The sequence below is a fragment of the Helicoverpa armigera genome, chromosome 7 (assembly GCF_030705265.1).
Source record: "Helicoverpa armigera isolate CAAS_96S chromosome 7, ASM3070526v1, whole genome shotgun sequence".
NCBI lineage: Eukaryota > Metazoa > Arthropoda > Insecta > Lepidoptera > Noctuidae > Helicoverpa > Helicoverpa armigera.
This window is the reverse complement of record NC_087126.1, coordinates 1,823,151-1,847,558: the sequence shown is the minus strand read 5'-3', so window position 1 is coordinate 1,847,558 and position 24,408 is coordinate 1,823,151. Positions and strand designations below refer to the sequence as shown.

The 24,408-nt window shown below is 36.2% G+C and overlaps 2 protein-coding genes and 1 non-coding gene across 3 annotated transcripts in view; 1 reads left to right on the top strand and 2 right to left on the bottom strand.

Moving 5' to 3' along the window:
* The window catches only part of LOC110376076 (uncharacterized protein), a 133,081-nt gene that overhangs the window by 45,806 nt on the left and 62,867 nt on the right, over positions 1–24,408 (top strand). The gene's annotated exons all lie outside the window — the stretch shown is intronic.
* LOC110376077 (aminoacylase-1) lies at positions 5,169–24,093 on the bottom strand. The gene is made up of 9 exons (XM_021334428.3): positions 23,936–24,093; positions 22,250–22,419; positions 17,208–17,376; positions 14,351–14,497; positions 13,363–13,433; positions 7,970–8,086; positions 7,446–7,541; positions 6,363–6,490; positions 5,169–5,415 (listed from the first exon to the last, which is right to left on the bottom strand). The coding sequence occupies exons 1-9, from the start codon at positions 24,021–24,023 to the stop codon at positions 5,211–5,213; spliced, it is 1,191 nt and encodes a 396-aa protein (XP_021190103.3). The 5' UTR covers positions 24,024–24,093; the 3' UTR covers positions 5,169–5,210.
* Trnal-cag (transfer RNA leucine (anticodon CAG)) lies at positions 8,207–8,290 on the bottom strand. Its single transcript has one exon. It is a non-coding gene; the product is annotated as a tRNA-Leu (tRNA).

The following is a 24,408-nucleotide window of genomic DNA, read 5'->3' as shown; positions in this document are numbered from 1 at the left end:
GGTGGGCGCCATGTTTGAAAGTCATGTGGCGTTGACGAATTAATTGACGATAGATAGTATCGTAAAATAAAAGAGTTTATTATTGACTTCATGTTCGTTTCATGAGAGGTCATAAAACAATCGTAGCGGAATTATATCGAAATAATAAACTGCTAAGGTTAACAAGACTTATGTGCAAAAGCTATTACTTATTAACTTTATTCCAAGTTTTGTAATTTTACGTGGGCTACTAAATCGACATTTAAGTGCCCTTAACTTATCTATTTATTTTCAATTTGTATGCAAATTAAGTATCGTTTAGTTCTATGGAACTAAAGCAGCGAAAAGATTATTCGTTGTTTATTATTTAGCAATAACAATTACTCAAATGAAGTTATTGTAAACCAATGTTTGGGAATTCTAAAGTCAGCTTAAATCGGGACCCGATAGGTTTAAGTCTGTAATATATTATAGTGATGTGGGTACACAAATAATAAATCAGTCTCGCTTAAACCGTCTTTCAATGTGCATCGATATTCCTCCTATTATAATTAAAAACAGTAAAATATCAAGATGCCAATCGGGAAAATACATGTATTCGATCTGGATGGAGGTGAAAACTGGCCAGCATATGTGCGTTTAGTGGAACAGTTTATTTTATTAAACGACATAAAAGATAACCTACGCGTGGCCACGTTGGTGACACATGTTGGTGCGCCGACTTACCGGTTAATGTGTGATTTGAGTGCTCCGGACAATCCAGAAAATAAAACATTTACTGCATTAGTGGAGCTTGTGAAAAATCATCTAGAACCCAAAAGGTCGGAAATAGCAGAACGACACGTGTTTCGTCAGCGGCGGCAGGGTGAAGGCGAATCGATCAATGTGTTTTTACAAAAATTGAAACACTTGGCTACCTACTGCAATTTTGGGGATCAGTTAGAAGTGAACCTTCGAGATCAATTCGTGTCTGGTCTTCGTAGCGAAGAGATACGATCTCGTTTATTTGCGGAGACCACGCTCGACTACAAGAAGGCGGTGGGGCTGGCGCTAGTGCTGGAGGCGGCCGAGCAGCATGCGGCTAAGGCCGTGGCGCCGGCCGCGCTGTGGGCAGCAGCCGGACCGGCGGGACTCCAGGCGGACGCGGGCGAGCGGGTGCACCGGGTGAGCGTGGCCAAGCAGGCCAGCGCCGCCGGTCGAGACGACGGGCCGCCGCGACGCGACGGATGCTGGCGCTGTGGCCGGGACGGCCATGCACCGCACAGGTGTCGGTACAAGTCGTATGTGTGTGAAAAGTGTAAAATAAAGGGTCACTTGAAGTCAGTTTGTGATAAAAAAAATGTGAATGTGAGCCGGTCGGGTTTAAAATATCAAAACTTCATTGAAACAGATTCATCGGAGTCTGGAAGTGAGGAGTTTCAAGGATTATATGTTATTAAAGGTGAGACAGTCCAAAATGTAAAAGACGGCCCATATTATTGTGAGTTAATTGTTGAAAATCAAAAAGTGTTGTTTGAAATCGACACGGGCAGCAAAATATCGGCAGTATCGAAAATATTTTACGATCAACATCTTTCTAACATACCTATAGAAAAAGATAACATTAAGTTAAAGTCGTATACAGGTGACGCAATAGTACCATTAGACCGGGTCTCAGTGCGAGTCAGCTGTGCGGGAGCAGCGCATGCTATATTGACATTGTTTATTATTGAGAACGGCGGGCCTCCGCTTATCGGACGCACCTGGATGCGCGAACTTAAATTAAAATCATTAAACCTATTTAACCTCAAAGAAGATGTTGATCCTGTTGTTTTGGAATTGAAACAAGAATTTCCAGAAGTATTTTCTGACAAAATAGGTACATATAAACATAAGTTGACATTGTACTTGACTGACAACACTCCGATATTTTGCAAGTCACGTGCCCTCCCGCTTGCGCTGCGCGCACCAGTGGAAAATGAACTTAAACGCTTACAAGACGAAGGTATAATTTACAGAGTGGACAGATCCGATTACGGAACACCTATTGTGCCAATTATTAAGCCGGACGGTTCTATTCGTTTATGCGGCGATTATAAAGTGACTGTAAACAAATTATTAAAGGATGTTCATTTTCCATTGCCGAAAATTGAAGAAATGTTTGCAACGCTAAGTGGCGGGGAGCAATATAGTAAATTAGACTTAAAGAATGCTTTCATGCAACTAGAATTATCCGAGAGCTCACAACCGCTAACAGCGATTACTACACATGTAGGGACATTTGTATATCGCAGGGCTCCTTTTGGACTAAAATGCTTACCCGAAAACTTTCAAAAAATTGTTACCGAAACATTAAGTGGACTTGAATTCGTGGTAGCTTTTATTGACGATATTTGTGTGAGTGGCAGGAACAAATCTCATCATTTGGAAAATTTAAAGAAAGTACTGTCTAGATTAAGAGATGCCGGATTAACAATAAAGTTTTCTAAATGTGAATTTTTAAAAGATGAAGTTTGTTATTTAGGATACCGAATCAACAAACACGGTCTTTATACAGATACATCAAAAGTAAAAGCTATATCTAAAATGCCCATCCCCGAAAATGTGTCTCAGTTAAGAGCTTTATTGGGTTTTATCAATTATTATGCTCGTTTTATTCCCAACCTCAGTACAATTCTGCATCCACTTCACGCTCTTTTAAAAAAGGGAGTGACATGGGTGTGGTCGGAGAGCTGCAACGCCGCATTTGAGGAAATCAAGGTAAGATTGACGAGCGACCCAGTGTTGGCGCATTACTCGCCAGCTCTCCCGCTGGTGTTGGCGGTGGACAGCAGCGCGTACGGCCTGGGCGCCGTGCTGGCGCAGCGTTACCCCGACGGCAGCGAGCGCCTTGTGTGCTGTGCCTCGCGCACGCTCAATGACGCTGAGCGGCGGTACAGCCAGGTGGACAAGGAGGCGCTGGCCATTGTGTATGGAGTCACGAGACACCATCAGTATCTTTTTGGTAGGCATTTTACTCTTAAGAGTGATCACAAAGCTCTTAGTTATATATTCGGACCTAAGAAGGGTATTCCACAAACAGCAGCCAGCCGCTTGCAGAGATACGCGGTACGGCTCGCAGCTTACGATTTTAACATTGTATTCGTCAGCTCTGAAAAGAATAGCAATGCTGATGGGTTATCACGATTACCTTTAGCAAAAACGAAGGCAGAGGATCAAGACGACGCGGCATATTTACATTTTGTTGAGGACAATTTCCCTCTTAGTCACAAAGATGTAGCACAAGCGACAAAGGAAGACAAAATTTTATGTAAAGTGTACGGTTACATAATGAGTGGAGGATGGCCTCTTATAGGTGATTCTGAAGATGAGAAAGCATATTTTCATCGACGTGAAAATCTACACATAGATCACGGGTGCATAGTTTGGGGTTACAGGATTGTGGTGCCTGAGCGGCTGCGTGCGCAGATACTGGAGGAGGTGCACGCGGGGCACGTGGGCGTCGTGCGCATGAAGAGCATCGCGCGCAACTACGTGTGGTGGCCGCGCCTCGACAGCGACATCGAGGCGCGCGCCGCCGCTTGCGCCGCGTGCCGGGCGCAGTTGGACGCGCCACCGAGACACACTCCTGTACCGTATGTATGGCCATCAGAACCTTGGACGAGACTTCATGTAGATTTCCTACAGTACCAAGGTAAATATTACTTTTTAATACTGGACTCGCACTCTAAGTGGATCGAAGTGTTTCTGATGGGGACCGGTACATCGGCCAAGTTAGTTACAAACAAACTAAGAGAATGCTTCTCTCGATTTGGACTGCCAAAGTGTTTGGTGAGTGATGGGGGACCACCATTTCGATCGGAGGAATTTGAGTTATTTTTAACCCGTAACGGGATTAAACACATTCTCATAGCTCCGTATCATCCATCGAGCAACGGCGCTGCCGAGAACGCCGTGAAGACAGTCAAGAAAGTTATAAAAAAAGCTGCTTCTGAAGGTCAGAATATCGAGCGAGCAATAAACAATTTTCTTTTAATATATAGAAATAGTACACATTCAAGCACACAGCGTGAACCATCTGTGGCACTGCTAGGACGGAGGTTGCGCATGCGCTTGGACTTGCTGCGTGCTAGTACTGCAGATACGGTCGAGGCGGCGCAGGCCAAGCAAGTAGAACATGCACGAGGTATGTATAGAGAGGTACAACCTGGTGAACGAGTGTTGTTTCGAGATTACTCGCGAAACAATCCCAAGTGGATGGAAGGACAAATCGCTGAGCGCACCGGAGCTGTGACATATAGGGTAAAATCGAACCAGGGGGAATATAGAAAACATATAGATCAAATCATGCCATTACGTAGACACACACGTTCCTCAAATCCTATGATCACAGATATCGATACTGAAACAGTGAATACTGACAATGACACTTGGGAATCTGCACCTAATTCACCGGTGCCGTCATCACCCAAGACCTCAGAGGAGCCGCCCGTCATACATGAGTCCATTTCTGGGGATTGGGTTAACAATAAACCTAGAAATAGGAATCACAAAAATACTATCGATAATCATGTGCAGTGAGACCGTGTTTGTAGTTATAAAGATACCTATATTGTTTAAGAATAAGAATTATAGTAATGTTACTATAGTTTTGTAATAATGTAATAAGTAAATATATATTCTAGTGATGTGATACCCTGTCAACTAATGAGTGGAATGTAAGTGTAGGATTCTTCTTATTGTTGTAGTAAGTAGTATTGGTAGTATTGGTAGCAACTGGCATTGTTAACTGTTATACTTAATTACTTTTTGTCATATTTCTCGTGAGGGAGGAAATGTAATATATTATAGTGATGTGGGTACACAAATAATAAATCAGTCTCGCTTAAACCGTCTTTCAATGTGCATCGATATTCCTCAAAGTCATGGAGTACACAATAGGTCCTAAAAGTACTGTTTGTCCATGTTCTTAATGGCTGATTTTATTAATGACTGACCATTTCTATTTCGCGATTTACTGAAGCTCACCGTTGTGGGCAAAATAATACTTTATTTTTTGTGTTTTATAAACGGTATTTTGCTATAGACTTAAGTTTTAACTATGTGCACCATTTATTTAAAACTTCAGTATCCTGTACTTGGTGACACTCTCTTATTAAGGAAACCACAGATAACAGAGAATTAAACAAAACGTATTTAGTATTCAAGAATTTTATTTTTCATCTCTTATTCACAGGCCAGTATTCGTCAGTTCACACATTAGCAACAGCAGGTATAAGAGTCTCATAGATACTGATGCCCCTCAAGTAAGTCTCAGCCCTTAGACTCTCGTTGTGTTCATGTAACCCGGGCACAGTTTTGTTCATCGGCGAGAACCCGAGCGCTGGGATACCGAGTTCTCGTAAATACCGGCTGTCGGTCCCACCCGGGAACGTGCAGCATTTCAAATTGATTTTTCTGGAACGAAAAAGAGCGATAGATTGTTAGCTTGTTTTCTATGTTGCCGTTTGAGAAAGTATAAACGATTTAGTCCTGCTAACTAAGCTAAACGATGAAATGTCTCAATTATAAACCACAATTGCTGGATCAGTTAACGAATATCGTTACGCTTAGTTCGCAAGATAAACTGTAGGCTTTGAATCATCAATTAGATAATTAGAATATCAATGATAAATGTTGATGATAGGGCTTCAGCGTAAAATGTATATGTATAATAACATGTGTATTGGTATATTCAACAGATTCCTTTATTGTAAGATGTGATGAGGTAGAACGACAGCAGCCAGCTATAAACTCCTTTTGTATTCGAATACAATTGAACCTCAATTGTTCCGGTTTTTAAACGCCCTACAAGTCGTATGCGATTCGAACAATAGGTGAATACCAAGGAGTTGGAAGAATGAATTAGAACTAGGACTATTTTAGCTTTGAATACCTACCAAGGAATTGGAAGTTAGAAACAAAATTACAGGACTATTTTAGCTTAATGATAGTGTTCTAAATAGAATGTCTTTACTAAAACTTTGTAGTTAGTCGAGACCTGTTTTTGTATGAGTTAATTTATCAAATGTGGATGAATTATTAGGTAGGCCTTGTAGCACCTCCCAAAAGTGGGGATAATGTTTTTGGTTCAAGATAAATTAAATGAAGTGTTTTATCACATATACATATTCTTCAATCTGTTACTTTCCTACTAACTACTGTAGAGATGTAGTGCTGTAGCCCGTACAATAAACGTCGTGATCTTGAATCAAGTTTTTTATTTGAGCAAGCGAGTGATCTCCCGGTCCTATACTACCTACTAATTTTACCAAATACCTATCCACCTTTTACAGTTGGGCCTTAACTTCAACATTTTATCTGTTCTCAAAATTATCTTACAATGTATTTTCACAAATACTCACAGTTGATCAGCAGCAGCTTTGAAAGCGAGCCAGTAAGCATTGGTTTGTGTGGTCGGCGCCACGTAGGGATCCTTCTGTTTATACTCAAACGTCACCCCGTCACCAGCCTCGGCACACCAGCGACGAATCTGTGGGAGACAACATATCCTTACTAATATTATATAAAGTACCTAATCCTACCTGTCTGCGAGTGTTTAGCGCTTTTAAGAAAAAAACTACTGAATCCATTGAAACGAAACTTGGTAGGTATCTACAGTGAGTCCTTTCACACACAGTATGAGACAAATCGGAGAAAAAAACCTAACAAAACAGCTAGTTGCCTATAATTAAACGGCTATATTTTGATGAAACTTTATTTAATTTATGAATAGTGCTATAAACGGACAACAGTCAAACTTATAACACCCTTCTTTTTGTGTCAGGGGTTAAATAAAACTGTTTAAGATCGCCTTTTAATCCGATATTTATATCCTTGAACCGCACCTAAACTTCTAAAAACTTAAGTGTCCTGGGCTGTTCAAAGTTTTATACCTGGAAGACTAGGTCAAAAGGTTTTATAAGTATTTTATTACTAACTAACTTACTCGTGGGAAATCTACCAGCTTTAAACTTACATAAAAGCTAGATTAGACCGGTTTAGTTCGCAATAAATACGGATATTTTAGAAACAATAAATGTTCTTTCAAGTTTATTAACAACTTCAGGCAACAGTTGAGGTAGTTATTAAAATGTCTGTATTTCGGTCTATGTAGATATATGACAGCTGTCTCCCCTTTTACCGTAGAACTGGAAAATAGATAAGTAAGGATCGGTATACCAATGTTTTACAACTGAAGAGTTTGTTTGCTCATACACAAATGTAACTAAGAATGAAACTAAATTTATATTTTTGACGTCCATAAGTGCTTGCAAGGCTTAAGTGAAATAAATGATTTGACTTTGGCTTTAATTATTAAACCGATTTGAAGAAAATTTACCAGTTATAACTTTCGTGTGAGCGAATTGTTCCTACAATACGCGAGTGAAACCGCTGGCAAAAGCTAACTTGTTTAATAAAAAAAACTAAAACCTTTTTTTACTTACCTCGTTCTCAAATTGTTTCTGGTCGACAGACAGAGCGATGCGTATGTCGAAGCTTGCGGTCAACTTTTCAGGCACAACATTGTTCTGAATTCCGCCCTGTGAATAAAACATAGGTGTTCTGATGAGTCAGAATATGTATGAGAAGTTAGAATGCATTGTTAACTTTTTGGTGTTGTTTTGTATATCTCATTTAAACCGAAGATGAAGTTAGAACTTTGTATCTACTGTCTCAATTGGTTTAAGGACAATTAATTGTGACTTAATTGTCCATTAATCAATAACATTATTAAATAAAAATTAAAATAAAAAGCACTTACCTATAAATGAGGGATTTCATTTGCAACTGAAGCAATAACAGTGATAGTATACGATAGATATGCCATAGTGACATTTTTAGGGATCTGTGGGACGTTTATTTAAAAAAAAAGTAGGTATAAATTGACATAAATTACTCATGTATGTACGATAAATACATACCTACTACAGAATAGTACAGTTCAAGTAATAGTATGGTGTCAACTTACCGATAACATGGTGAGATTGACAGTCGTAACGTCTCCGATGGTCAATTCTGGGTTATCAGCAAGCTTCTTCTTCGACTCCTGACGCAGGTCCATGAATTTATCTATCATATACCTTAGCTAAAACAATAATATACATAATTAAATAAATGAGTAATTAAAGTAGCATAAATGAGAATAAACAGCAATTGAGCAATTATTATTTGAAAATAAAATTATTTTTTAGTATAAAAGTTATTCTGTCAGAAGTGGGATTCGAACCCACGCCCACAGAAGTGGACTGCGACCTGAACGCAGCGCCTTAGACCGCTCGGCCATCCTGACATGTAGACCACTGTCCAAATATCGAATCATATTAACGACTATCGTAAAATAACGACGTCACATTGTGGATACTGGTACATATAACCATAAAATAACCACGGACCATCCTCCCATTTATGTAAAAATATAAATCCATGAACTATTGCCTATAATTATGCATGCATTCATAAGTTTTTTATTTGAATAAGTTAATAAAACAAAAGACTGTCACTCTCTGATATTTTGTTTTACAGGTCGGCTAAACTTACATACAGACATACACTTTCCCACTTTTTCACATAATTAAATTCTAAGCACACTTTAATTTAATTCTGAACTGTACTAGAGTAGGCATAATCTATCAAAGCACGTCCCTAGACCAGTGAGTTGGTTTTGATAAATTAATTTATCGAGTAGGTAGGTATGTAAGGTGGGATAGCAATTTATCTAGTTGCGGCTCCATACTGCAGTTACTGCAGTGGATAGTAAAGGTGCAGTGTTACTGCAAATAGGTGCACTTTCATTTTATTACTGGAGGATATTTCCGCAATCTTGTAAAAGGTCTTTTGAAGGTTTAATCAGGCCGTTTAAGATTATTTTTGTTTTAATTTGAAGGATTTAGTTTCTTAAAAAAATCGTTAAATCAAATGAAAGAATGTTATTCAAAATATTTTTAATAGAAGTTTTACATTATTCAAAGATAAAAAACCTTTAAGATAATTATCTCGATTTAATTGATCCTATTCCGAATTATCGACACCGTAGTCGTAAACAAATGCTATAAAAAAAGTACAAGTTTAAAAATTCAAACAAGACTCATAAAATACTTAAAGCCAAAATGTATAAAATAAACTGCAGTTCCAACAAAACGTTTGTCATCGAAATAGCACTTTAAAAACTACTTTCAAGCGTTGTCAGTTATCTTTTCCAATTTTCTTTGGGTAGAAAACGCCGGAAACTCGCTGTATCTTGAAGTATAGACTACATTTTTCAGTATAGACTGCAGTAAGATACTCGCAGACTACAAACTTTTAGTCAGCCGATAGTTTGTTTGGGCTTGACATTCGGTTAGACTGGAAGCCGACCACAGCATAGTTGGGAAAAAAGCTCGGAAGAAGAAGAAGAGCGTTTGAGCTCATAAAGCAGAGCGGAGATGAATGGTTGTATGCACATTACAAAGATCAGGAATTTAGCCGGTATCAGACTGCTTGAAAACTTTGATTGGAACCAACATTTTATTTAACAAAATATTTTTGTGGCCGTGTCAACTGTCGGCCAACTTTTTAGTCGGCAGTGTGTGGGTACTCAAAGTCAGATGTTTTTATAGTTCTTGCAGTATATGAGCTACATAAAATGTTTTATGGGAAGAATCTTGTTCCGTATGGCCTATACATAATTCAACTTTATTGAGTGCATCAAAATTGCAATTTAATGAAACTTTGTTATGAGCTCGGTACAACAAGTGTTCTTTGACTTATTTTATAATAAAATTTTACAATACATATTTGAACATATTGTAAGAAATAACGTCCTCGTTCATATGAGTAAAATGGTCAACTAATCTACTGATTGGAACTAAAAACTTATTATGTATTTTAGTAAAATTAAATTACGTATTCGTTAACTGTGCTATATGCTGAATTGCAGAGATTTTAGGTATATAATACGTTTATAAGGCCATTTAGTTTTACAAATGTTCGACCATAACCCGTAAATGGCAAGGATACATTAACCGCCGCCATTTTGGGTAATTACGGGCACAAGTTAAAGTTTGCAGGTTAAGGTGGAAATACTTCTTCAATTTACTCGACTTGCTCTACTTTTGTCGCTGTAAGATTACTTTTTGGCTGAGCCACATTACTTTTCTGTTATTTACCAAGTTATTATATTCATCAATCATTTTTATTGCGTAGGAGACGGAAAGGCTGTGTTATTTTATTTAATGCCTGATTTTTTGGGACATTAGTTCTCAGCTGCATTGGATTAGACTGGGACCCGCGATCAATACAGATCAGAGACACCCTTTAGTGCTTAAAAGTGCTGCTATTTTCGACTTTCACTCAACAATACATACCTACCTTCTCAAGCCACATTAATGTTAAGAAAGTAAGTAACATTACGCATTAAGCTTTAGTCACACTTACATGAAGTTTAAGCCTCACGCCTGCGTTCATACGATTATTAGGCAGATCCAACCGAGTGCCACGCTCTAAAGCGCTGAGCGCAGTGAGAGCGCGACTTCAATATGTTCTATAAATTTCATTAAATTAGCGTTAATACATTATAAGTATAGCATAAGTCGGACAAAAGAATTTTCAGGTCCACATTGTAAATAAAAAAAATGTTTTTTATTCAATACAATACTCTACCTAAATTGCGTTTTGGGGAATGGGTTTCGCGAAAAGTGACACGGGAAAGTATGTGATGATCGTTTGTTAGGTTTAGGATACACTTTGAGTTTTAACTTAGTCTCCTCGTTAGTTTAGCTGTAAGTAGCCTAGCTTCAACATAAAATACGGGATCGTACTTGGGATCTTAGTTTTCGTCTTTATCTAGATACTAGCGTCTATGTCCTAGCGAAGTTTAATGCGGATACTAATAGATTCAGCTTAAATACCCACTAACAAAGCGAAATAGTCCAGGAATTTGAAGAGTCACCTTTATTTTTTAAGATTCATAGATTGCAATTGGACTTGATTCTCATAGACAATAGTTCCTCCCTAATTAAATTGCCCTGGAAAGTATTAAACTGAAATTTTACTTCGAGCATGATCTTCCATCCTTGCTAAAGAATCTTAAGTACACCATTTATTAAAAGGGCATGTCTGCTGTAGAAAATACGGAGGGTCTTAACAATCGTCCGAGCAGTTGACCCAAGTGTCAAGTCGGCCAGATAGTACATTAAAATTTCACATAAGGTCTACAAACGGTAACTAAGGCTATCTAATATGCTAGGTCCTGAATATTAATACATGTAGTTATTCGTCAACCCTTTGACCCTTTCCATGATTCTCTTAGAAGTGGATTCTTCTAAAACTTGATTATCACAGCGGATAATTGTATGTTAATTTAATTTTAGAAATTAGTACTTATATTTGTGACACATAAGTATGCGATTTCTCTGTTAAACAGATGGACGTGTTTAAAAAAGTTTCTTACAATAGGTAATGTTTTAAAATCTTGCAACCTAGTCAAATACAGAGCTAGTAGACATGTCTGCATACGTATTTGAGGCAAACCGAGAACTCCACTCTACTCTAGAACTAAAAGAAAGTCATATCAAGTTATGGATGGTAATGGTGTATAAGTAGCTTATGTTTCTATGCTTACTTTTCGGTCTGTTTTCTCAAAAACATTCCAGTCTTTGTTCTTAGAGGATAACATAATTTCTCTTAAAAATACTCGGGATCTCGTTGAGGAATGACAAGGTTTATTCTCGAGATACTTAGGAAACGTAATTTATCGTCGACATTCGTTCTGAAGTGGACGAAGATATTTCGTCGGTTCAAATCGAAATCTGATACTCAAAATGAGGAATCTGGAATTATGTACTAAATTACATCCAGTTTTGGAAGTACAGAAAATTTCGTTATTCTATTTCTTTGAGCAGAGATCTACCTAATTTGTTTAAAAGAGAATCAGTCCAATTTTATCATTAGAGTAACGAGTATATTTCTATCAAATGTTGGTACATAACTCACATTTGCAATAACAGTTTACTCTCTCAGTCTTATTTAGGAATCCAAACTATGTTGCGTCAAAACAGTTCCTACCCTAGTTTTCACAATGTTAACATCTCACCAAAAAGAAAGAAACCTCCTTACTACCATTCCTATTAGCCAAGTCTCCACTGGCCATAGTCACTTGCTGCTACTTACGTTTTATTTTCTTCTCACGGGTTAACTTTGCAATTGTTCTTAAGAAAACTTTGTAAGGTTATATTCACAAAACTTAATACGTAATAGAAGTTTTAGAGTAAAACTATTTCCAGTTATATGTTAAACTTATTTTTGTAAGATTCTACCGACGACATCGTCTTACAGACTTTTCTATGGGACGCGGAAGATACCGCTGACGTAAGAAGATCAGTAGTTTTAAGTGAGGAGTACTTAATAATTATTTTGTCGACAGTCGAAAGATCTTTTTAAAACAAACCTATGTGGTTGATACCATCTCCAACTTTATCAAAAGACACTCGTATGCTTCGAATTATTCAGAACACCTAAGCTAAGCTTGTATCAGATGCATCATTATTCTCAATTCATGAGCATTGCTAGTTGGCTGGCATCCAGGCCTGCTCGCAACAACTCGATTATTTCACACATAATTATTATAGACACACGTTTCAATGTGTGCGACTCTTGAGTGCTACGATGTCTAGCTTTATTTGTATTTGGAAGACAGGTTGTATTAAGATCTAAACTTTTGGGATAGAGTAAGAGCTCACAAACCAGTATGGAGATGAATCGCATTTCCCAAGTACAATGATCAACAATCTGGTATGAAATGTTTGAGGTCTGCAATGACCTATTAAAGGTATATATGATCCTTTTTCTTGGTTTACAGCAATAAATTAAGTTTTAGAACTAAATATTGGATCGGTTTTATAAATACTTGTTTGTTTTTTCTTTGCACCGTACTAGATTTAAAATGATTCTCGTATCAACCAAAATTGGGTTCGTTAATTTAGTTTATAATTAGGTTTAGTACTGTGACATGAGATTTCCATTATTGGAGCTTGACAAAGGTACACCTGGGAGGCTTAATGTTGAGTTAGGTACGAAAAATTGATTTGGGAATCATTTTTGTTTCGTTGTTGCTAAGTCAAACTGAAAATTAAAAGTTTGGGATCATGTTGGGGTCGACACGTACTTAGTCACTCCTAACTATATTTAAAGATTAATGATACTTCAGGTATTCGTCATAACATGAATTCATCTGAATACTTGAACGTGTATAACAGACATATAATATTTAAAAAGCATTCGACTTCTGTTGATACTGAAGCCTTTCATATCTCACCTATCTCTTTTTACTTTACTAAAATAGACAAGACAAAGTAATAAACAAAGTAAAATAATACATTTCCTCACCTTCTCGCCACTGTTATCAGGCAGCAACAGAGAACCGTGTCCCGACTTGCCGGGGCAGATGATGTCCATGTCTGAAACGAATCCGAATGGTAGCATTATCGAAATATCTTACACTTACAAATGTTATTGATATAAAAAGGATATGGATAAATGAGAAACACAACTCTTCTTTCCATGTTATGAAACATCTTTTGATAAAATGGGGTTGTTTTCAATAAAAGCTTTTCAAAGTAAACATCATTTTTCAAACAACTGTAGTAAAGTTATTGTAAAAAGTTATTTGTAAATAAAAATTTAAAATGTCAAAAAAAAAAAAAAAACTGTAGTAAAAAATAAAAGATTTTTATACTGTCGCTGAAAATGGTCTTAAATTAGACGTTATGTCAGAAATTGGTAGTTATTTTCGTACTACCTATTTCTGATCATCACATTACATATTTTGTGTAAGAATAATAATCAAATTGCTATATTCAGTACCTAATTGTGTTATTGTTAGCACGCAACCTGACAGATCGCGGTACGAAAATAAGGAAAGGGTCGGGATCTAATTAAGATTGGATTACCTTGTCCTTTAACATAATCATTGTACCGAATTTATTTTATTACAATGTACTATTAACTTCTGATTCTTCGTGTCTTTGCTCCATTTTATGTTGTAGTACTTAAAAGTTCTACCATTGGTTCGTTCTTGAGTTTATGAAAATCTGCTTATTTATATGATATATGCCATATGATAATACCACGACGGTGGTGGTGTCATGGTATGCCATGACAGCGCTTTCATACTAGCGAATTTTCCGCTCGGTTCTTTTACATGCAAGCACAAGAATTAGACGCAAGGTTTCCCGTATCATCGTTTAAACCAATTATTTATGGTTGGCAATTATTTCGATTTTATTACCGTTCGTTTTTCATAAACAGCTACCGTGAAAGTACTGCAAAGGGAGCCTCTCTATTAAATCTAAAGTTAATGTTAAATTGTACTCACGCCAAATAGTCCTCTCGCCGTTGAAGATCAAGAACTCCTCAGTAGGGCTGGCTATGCCTTCGTCGAGTGCGAATCCAACGTTCAGATTCTTAAACGCATCTGTCTTCACGAACTCACCCATACCAAGGGTTCCGCCAATCTCCTCATCTAGTGACCGGAATTAGAAACATTTTAAAAAAGTAAGCTTTTATAATATTTGTGATTAACTTAACGAAGCAAGTATGAAACTAAGTAAAGCAGTAACACTGCTTATACATCAGAAATAACACATGTTAAGTATGTGTTACATTATATACAGCTGCGGGAAGTAATTGCGTTGGGATGCGAGTGAAACCGCTGGTCACAGTAAGCGTATACTTAGTTATTTATTTACTTGTTCGTATTCAGTCAATATACAAGCTGTTGATTTGCATCCGTGCTATTTTCAAGGACGTAATTAGGCTAATGATTTTCAACCCAAATCAACAAAAAAATTGGTACACAAAAATTCTCAACACAAAGCATACCTACGCAACGATCACTCATAAATTTCATTCATAAAATTGGGTTACTTCTGAAAGACTACATATTTCAGAAGAAATACATTAGAATGACAAAAAAGCAGCGCATATTAACTAAACTCTTTTGCAAAAAAAGCGGGCATATATGCGAAATCTTAGTTTTAAGGACTTTACGTGTATTTCAAAGGGTTTTAATGATTGTAGTATGTTTCTAGCATCAAAAGGGTTAGCCGAGCATGCGTGAGAGTGTATTCTAAATTTGAATTTTGTACAATTGCTAAGAAATTGGTTAAACCTTGTTTTGGACTAATTGCTGGCAGAAAGTTCGTCGGTGTTTCGAAAAGTTTTTGAAGTGATTTTCAGAAAAATGATAATGCAGTTTTAATGAATGATTAATGTACTTTTTTGTTAGATCAAAACATTTTTGAAAATCTATGCGTATTTGATAAAATTTTCACCTGCTCTAAATGGGCTATACTGATGGTTGATGGCAATGTTAAGAGTTTCGGTATTTTAGTGTAAAGCGTTCTATTGTTTAGATATTGTACCCACGTGTTTTAAAATATCGCTTTTTCATAGATAAACACTATTTAGAAGAGTATCAGTACTTTGAGCTGCGACAAAACCAATTGAAAGTAAGCAGTGCCGATCACAACTCGTCTCCTACAAGACTTTGACATTTTGAAAGTCTTGAAATTCTACAAAATACGGAAAATAGCGCATAGGCTGTGAGCACGAGGTCTTAAGGTCTCATAATCACTGATTTTTAAACAACCTCGTCTCTTGGGAAACTCCGTAGAACTCTGAAGATCTATGAGTCTGAGCGTTCAAATAGCGTGTTTTCATCCCACGGACATTTGATTAAATAAACTTGCCTACAATGAGATTTTCTGGCATTTACAGCACTTTCCTGCTTAAATCATAACAATAATTGGCTATCTACTCATTTCTTAAGAACCATACGTTTGGCCAATAATTTTGAATTCTTGACTCCCTTTCAGCTAAATCGTCGTTTAGTAACCCGATACCTATGGAGTTATCGAGAGCTTCAACGCGGCAATAATTTGACTTTTTAGATAGCTTTAACCCTCCTCATAATTTTTCATATGGTTAATTTTAACATTTATCACAAAATTTGGTATTTTTAAATGACAAAGTCCGATAGGAGACGAGTTGTGATCGGCACTGCTTACTTTAAATAAGTTTTGTCGCAGCCAAATGTACTGATACTCTTCTAAATAGTGTTTATCTATGAAAAAGCGATATTTTAAAACACGTGGGCACAATATCTAAACAATAGAACGCTTTACACTAAAATACCGAAACTCTTAACATTGCCATCAATCATCAGTATAACCCATTTAGAGCAGGTGAAAATTTTATCAAATACGCACAGTTTTTCAAAAATGTTTTGATCTAACAAAAAAGTACATTAATCATTAATTAAAACTGCATTATCATTTTCCTGAAAATCACTTCAAAAACTTTTCAAACACCGACGAACTTTCTGCTAGCAATTAGTCCATAACAAGGTTTAACCAATTTCTTAGCAATTGTACAAAATTCAAATTTAGAATACACTCTCACGCATGCTTGGCAAACCCTTTTGATGCTAGAAACATACTACAATCATTAAAACCCTTTGAAATACACGTAAAGTCCTTAAAACCAAGATTTCGCATAGGTGCCCGTTTTTTTTGCAAAAGAGTGTATTTCCCGTCTACTGTAATTCCAATTGATTCCTCCTGAAATATTGCACAGATGCAAAACAACACCTTGTATAATTTGCCAAATGTATTATTTTCTCAAAACTCCATTCTAAGAATACGCCATTCCAAATTGTAGTTCAAGGTGCAATTTTTCTTTCTGATGCAAAAAGTGCATCGGCAGCATCATTTGGGCTAATAAGAGCTCTCGATAGATCGCTGTATCACTCGAGGCTCTAGACCCAGATACGATACGACCTTTACCCATCTTGTTAGAGACCGCCAAAGTTTAAGTGTTGTTTATATAAATGGACATTTAAAACAGCAACTTAATTGCTACAAGAATAACATACGCAAATGCATAACGATTAATTGTTAAAACAGAGAAGATTGAGACAGATTATTCAGTCGCTGTGATTGTAGCATAAAAAGTAGCTTGTAGTTTTCCTACATATGTGGAAAATAGCCAAACAACTAATTTGCATAGTTCTTATCAACTAATTTGAGTATTCTAGAGCTAGCTCGTCAAACCAACTCTTTAGCTTTATATTATAGTAATAGATTTTGTGGATAGAGTGAAGTAGATAAGAATGTCAAAAAATTTAGACAACAACAAAAATAGCTGCAAAATAGCACTGCTAGTCAACAAACCTGGCACAAAAGAAAGATGGAGAGTCCTCTTCAGCCTGATACCCTTAGCTTTCATCCTCTTCACCGCCTCGATATACTGGATGGCCACGGACTTCATGTCCTGGACTCCTCGGCCGTAGATCAGGCCATCCTTCAAGTGAGCCTCGAATGGAGGATACGTCCAGCTTTTCTGGTGAAGGAATAGCAAAAGAAAGGTGTATAAGTAAATAAGATGTGTGACTTGTGAGAAGTGTGAATTTTACCTACTGTATAAAGTTATTATTAGTCAGCCCTTACAGCTGGTTAGACGAAGAAGTTATTACTTTCTGGTTATTACGGGGTTGTTCGAAAGAGTTACCATGCTTAGAAAAGGCTCCAGAATGAACGGAGGTGCCTACCTCCGTTAAGTTATTAAAAGTCTAACCTCCCCACTCAGAGACATTTAATGGTTACTTAAGCCATTCCTTAGTGAAGGATTTGTATGACATTCCGTCACTAAGGAGTGACTTAAGTAATCATTAAATGTCTCTGAGTGGGGAGGTTACACCACACCTGAATAAAAATGCTTCAGTATTTATTTACTAATCTTTTAAATATATAGCCTACAAAAAGTCCATTATGAACTATGTAGGTAGTATACAGTTCAATAATCCTATTTTCAAAACAAAAACAGAACTTTCCTCAATCTCCTTATTGCTTCCAAACACAACATCAACTCATAAACCAATTTTAATATCCAGACTTTTTTCTATAAACCACAGATACTACACAAATCTAGATTAGCCTTTTCTAGAAATAGTGGTGCCTCGATTTATCGATATCAGAGTGGTTTTACACAGTAATAAGAACGGCTAGAGTTGGCTGTGGAAGAGTAATTAGGTTTTTCTGTTAGAGAAAACCTGATTTACTCGTACAGTCGGGATCTAATGTGGGAAACGTAATTGGAGACTTGTGATCGCATCTAGAAGGTTTAATTCTACGATTAATTGGGGAGGTAACGCGATAAGGGAAATGTATTTTTAATTCTCATTTATGTATTTTTACATATGCTTAAAATAAGTTCCTAATCTGCTCCACTAACTCAAACCACCGTATTATAAAATGAGGTTTTAAAAATTACCGGGATTAGAAATAGGCTTAGAGCTTCAACTTTTGTACCTTGTACTAAAGTCGGTACTTTATTAGGACCAGGTTTTTTAATAAGGTGGAAAAAGTTTATTTCCGAGTAGGTATTAGTAAACGGTATAAGTATAGTATAAATGCTATAATATTAGTAAATGGTAAGGTATAAGTACAATGTTTAACACCTTATATAAAAGTGCATAAGGTCTATAATCCAACAGAATTAAGTAAAGTATTACCCAAAATTAATTTAGTGGTTGGCAGTCAGTGTCGTGAGTCGTGGCTCGTGGCTACTGTAACCGCATACAGAGTCAGTATATACTTACTGCTGAAATGGCTTCAAGGCAAAATTTAATTTAACTGCCCAAGATAGTTTAATGTATTGCAATTAAGTTTGAGTTATGAGCTCTTCTCTAATGCAAATTAGAGCGGTTCTTTGTAACTTTAATATGTATGCATTATACTTTGTATGCTATTATTAAAGTTACAGTTTGAAATAGTTAGGTACTTAATTAATATTGTTTTGTGTTTTATAATCAGTTTTCTCTTAATTTATAGATGAATATTTAAAACCACTCCCTTTCTTAAAATAAATAGAAAAATGCCTAGAAACACATGAAGTCGCTTATTGCCCTTCTGCAAGTAGCTGGTTTAAGAGGACCGTGGACTCAAGTTGTCTTACTCCGTGCAACTAATCCTCTACTTCAACATAAACTAAGGTTGACTACAGCTTAATAACTTAGCGCAGCAAAGAGCTGACATTGTAATATTTCGGTCACGTCTCACAACGTACAAACACGTTATGAAAACGTCAACCAAGGGATTCTGATACTAAACATATTATAGGCAAATGTGCACACACTTTGAATATCCATTCAGATATATCTTATATATTGGTCTCTGTACCTATAAGATCTCTATGTAACTAATAAGTAAGAATTTCAAAAACAAAAATAATATTTTTATATAACACTTGCTCCGCCCGCGGCTTCACCCGCGTCAAGTTCGGTTATATCGCGTTTCCAAGAGAACTCTTCAAAAGTCCGGGAAAAAACTATCCTATGTTCTTTCTCAAGGTCAACTCTATCTTTGTACCAAAGGACATTGTTCCGGCTCCATACATCTTCTGCCTAAGAACCGTTCGAATGGAAAGTGACTTCTATAAAATTTTTTTTTATAGATAGAGTAGGTCAAGAGGAAGGTTTACACCAAGGTTTTACATTGCCACCGTGCGAAGACGGGGCGTGTGACTAGTTTTCATAAATGCTTAGAATTTTTATGAAAAACAACTACCTACTTAAACGCTTTTGCTTTCAACGTTACGTTTCTTAATATATAGTGAATCCACTTTGGATTTGTGGTAAAACGCATAAGTATCCAAAATGGAAGAGTTCCATTCACCACAATTCATAAAATATCGATATTTTATTTATTATTACGATTTAGAATTATTTATTTAAATGATTGTTACTACTTTTATATTAGACAATTACCTAGCTATCTACATCCCATAAGGCGGGAATCGAACCCGCGGTCTATTACCAAGAAGGCACAGACCATACTAAAAATGTCATTACCACACAAAATAATTTAACAGTTAAAGTAAGGTTTACCAATAACAATGAAAGAGGTTTTCGAGGATGTGCAATAAAAACAATATTTATATTCAATTAAAGGTTTTTAATCAACAATATTTCTCAATAATATATTATCTAAGAAGAATTTTGGTATCTTGCCCAGCTTAAGTACCAGATAATAGTCATTATGTGGGCACAACAGCCCACTGTTCTACGCCCAACGATACAATTGCAACAGTAATGCCTGATGGTAGGAGCTTCTTACAAAGTACACAATTGCGTCCAACAGTGCATTGCATCTTATTATGCTCGACTGCTTCAGACCAACACGTCGTACATATAAGGTCATGAGCTTCAATCTGTAATAAATAAATACAATAAAACATTAGTAAATGTCAAGTAACTCGCAATTGTGGCAATTGATTTGAAATCCGAGAAATTGTGTGCTTATGAAAACATAAGTAGGTAGTAACATTCTTATCAAAATTAGAAAAACACTTTCGTAGACCACTTACCATACGGGGAACAGTCCATTGTTGTATGCAACGAAGTATATCTTCGTTTTCTAATACCAAAGAACCTCCAGCAGATCCACAATTTATACAATATACCTACTATATTCTGCATCCATTGTTGTAATTATAATACAACTAAATTCGATCACAGACAGAGCAATATGCCAGGAAAATCCAGTCCTGTACACACAGCCGAGTCTACCAAGTACGCAATCTAATCGGAGTCCGTAATCAAGCCAAAGTTGTTAGAATAAAACCATGAAACGCATAGAAAATCACAAAAGAAACGATAGTCGCAAAGCAATCAAACCATTGACATATATTCTAATCAAACTGACTACTAGCAAACTGACTGAAGTACACCAGTGCTGCCAATTACGAAAACTATAATCCTACTCGAATGCCAAGCTAGAAATTCGCGATGTCGCTTAAAACATATAGAATACTAGTTTTTTTTATAGCTAGTCAGTTTGGGTATTTAAATGAATAAAGTGTTACTAACTAATTTTAATAACCGACTTCGGAAAGGAGGTTCTCATTCGATCCGTATTTACCGAAATCGCGAAAACTTCCGAAACTGGCAGCACTGGCTGACGGAAACATTTTATAAGGCATCAATAATTGTGACCCAACTTTTTATTTGGAATTTATTTATTTGAAGTGTCCGTGGAATACTAAAATATGTTTCAAACAATATAAATATAAATAAAAATTATAGTATAATTTATATTCACATCGGTTCTTAGGCCAAAATTGAACAATGTCCTTTAATTATTCCTCACAGAGACAGAGTTATTTCCTCATTTATAATATTAGTAGAGATATATAATTTGTAACGTCCGAGAGTCAGACCTTTGAAATAATGGACAGTGTTTTAGCCACTACATCCCTCGCGAAATAAGTACTAAAAATGGTACTTAATACATATTTAATTCATTATTAAAATACATTGGTTTTCTCACTTCAAAACATTCATCTATCACGGAAATCAAATAGTTAATACAATTTAGATTACAAACCCGGTGTTACTACTACTCCTTCACACTCCTGAAACTAGGTTACTTTAAATTTAATTTTAACTGCGCTGGAAGCTCTCACTACAGGAACATCTAAATCTTTAGGAGAGTACGTTCTTTAAGAATTTATTCCCTATTGGTTTCTTTGGGAAGTATTGCAAATAAGTTTTAAAACTAGAGTTCAATATTAAAAATACATAACGTCTTTTTGAAAGAATATACCTAACACACATAACCTAGGTAACAGTAGGTATACTTATTTATGTTGAATTTATATAGCCAGTGATACCTGATAAATTAAAATCTGAATTATTTGCGGGGTCAATAAGGCTATTCAAATTAGTCAATGTATGAAATGTTAGGAAACATGTATGTATAGCGGGAATTCCGCAGTCATGTCATGAATTTCCGCAAAGGCGTTCCTGATTCCATAATTTATCTTCAGATTTATCAATGATATTTCTAATTATACATAGCTCTAAACGATCAATCCTTATTTCTCTCCATAAATATAAGTATAATGTATGCAAAGTTGTAGATATCTTCTAAGTTAGATTTAGTTAGAATTTATAATATTAGTAGGATTGCAGTTAGAAGTTCTAACTGCAATCCTACTAATATTAAAAATGTGAAAGTTTGTGAGAATGTGTGGGTGTATGTTTGTTATTCTTTCACGCAAAAACGGCTGGACCGATTTGGTTGAAATTTTGTATGCTAATAGGTGATACCCACATAAACACATAGACTATTATCAACACACCACGCGGGCAAAGCTAAGCTAGTTAAGTTGATAAAGCTAGTTAAGTATAAATAAACAATAAGTAAAACCTCACCTCAAACACCGGCACGACATCCATATGAGAGTTCAGCAGTATAGACGGTAGTGCCGGCTCCGTGCCCTCCCACGTCATCACCACGACTGGCTTCTTGGGCACTGGCTCGTGCACCTGCACTGATAGACCCATCTCCGTGGCCTGCCCGCGGAGGTAGGTGAGGCATTCATCTGTGATGAGGAAAGATGTTGAAATAATTTCATGCATAGCCCTTCAAACCTAAGGCTTGTAGATGCTTAAGCATAATTCAGAAAAAATTGAAGGGTACTAACAATTCCCCGTGGTTTCATCCATGTCTCAGAAGAGCTACTTTATGCAACTGGATAAAAAATATGTCCTTTCTTAGACTGAAACTATCTATCTAAATAAGCTACATTTTTTCTTAACGTTTTATATCTATGTACCAACAAATTGTTTAATCGATTTAATAGTATGCCTGTAGTGGTTATCTAACTAATAATAATAGTTTTCGATTTTCGTCATTAACCTACCTAACTACATTCACCATTTGCTTGAATTTTTGTTTACTGAAAAGTTGTAACAACGCTACCATTCTGCAGAATTTTTAAAAGAGAGATTAAATAACGAGAACACATTGCACCAAAAAGCAACATACAAACATAATTCATTAAAAACATCCACAATTCCCCATACAAACAAATTAAATTATCTTTTTTACTGCAATACGCTTGGGCCATGAATACACTGACGCAGTCGCGTTCTAAAAACAGATCCAAAGCTCTATTGTATACTCCGCCGTAATGCCTCCGCCGGTCTCGACAAGGCTTTATACCAAAATAACGGCTTCACACATCTAACAGAAAAAAAGAATAAAGCCATATTGGAAGTGTCAGATTGGCTTTTGAAAATGGAAACTGTTTTTATGTTTTCTTTTTTTTGTTTTATATTTTTTATGTCATTTTGACATGAAAAGAGGTTTTATAGTCGATGGGAACTGTTGTACCTTTTGCAGGCAGAACCTTCGTTGATTATCTATTTTAAACTTGGACTCGCCCAAGTGACATGCCCACGAATTAAGACCACTATCCCTGAATATGTAGCTTTTTATTCGTTAATTATTTATTGGAATCGAATAATATATCTAAATAAATAAATTAACTCATCCACAATCACTCTTAATTTAGATAGCGTATTTAGATGCAATTTGTATGAACGAATAACATCTGCTACTTACATAAAAAATGCAATCCAATCATTGCGGTAAATAAATTAAATTAAAGAGTAACCTGACAGAACACGGGCCATTAATTACATACAATAAAATTAGCGCGTTCATCGTTGCATTACATTTGTGGGGAGATAATAAATTACATTATTTAAAACTGCAATTAATTAAAATAAAATAACAGGAGAAAGCAAGCTAAAATAACATTATCATTGCACTGTGGACGTTTTCGTAACTTTCATCAGAATATGAATCCTTTTGGTAATGTTTTAATTTTTTCCTAATAGGTATTCCGTCTATGTAAGTAGATATGAGTTGATTTGCTTTCTTAATAAGTGTAAATTCTATGTCTAGACTTTTGACATCAGACTCATACAAGGCACTATATCCTATATCCAGTAAGCAAATCATAGATAGAATATCGGGAACGGCCGTTAACAGAACTCAATTCCTATCTCAGTTGGTCATCAGTCCCGTCACTAATACACTCATCTACGTACCATAATTAACGTTGGGATGAACACTACGGATCCTCAGGTAATTCCGTAAATTGCTCACTGCGGGATCCGACTCGTAATCACTCGGCATTTTCCGGAACCAATCGGTTTATTCGAAATTTGAATTTGACAGTTTCTGTCACTTATGCCGCGTTAGAATCGATGTGGTCCTTTTATAGATGATTTATCATAGTGTTTTGTACTTTAACCGCAAATAGTACTATCCGTGGGAATTGAGGAGGTTGGGGGTTTATGGAACAGAGCAAATAGATAAATATAACTGTTTTTGATTTCATTTAAATTAATCACGAATGGCAGTAGGTATGAATAAAAATAAAATAAATAAATCTTTATTATTTCCAAAAAGAACACAAATTTTTACATGATTAGGATCATGGCAATGTGGGCCAGAACATAAGGACCCTGACTTCTAAACTAGGAAAAATCCTGTATCTTAGAAGCCAGTGCACCTTCGA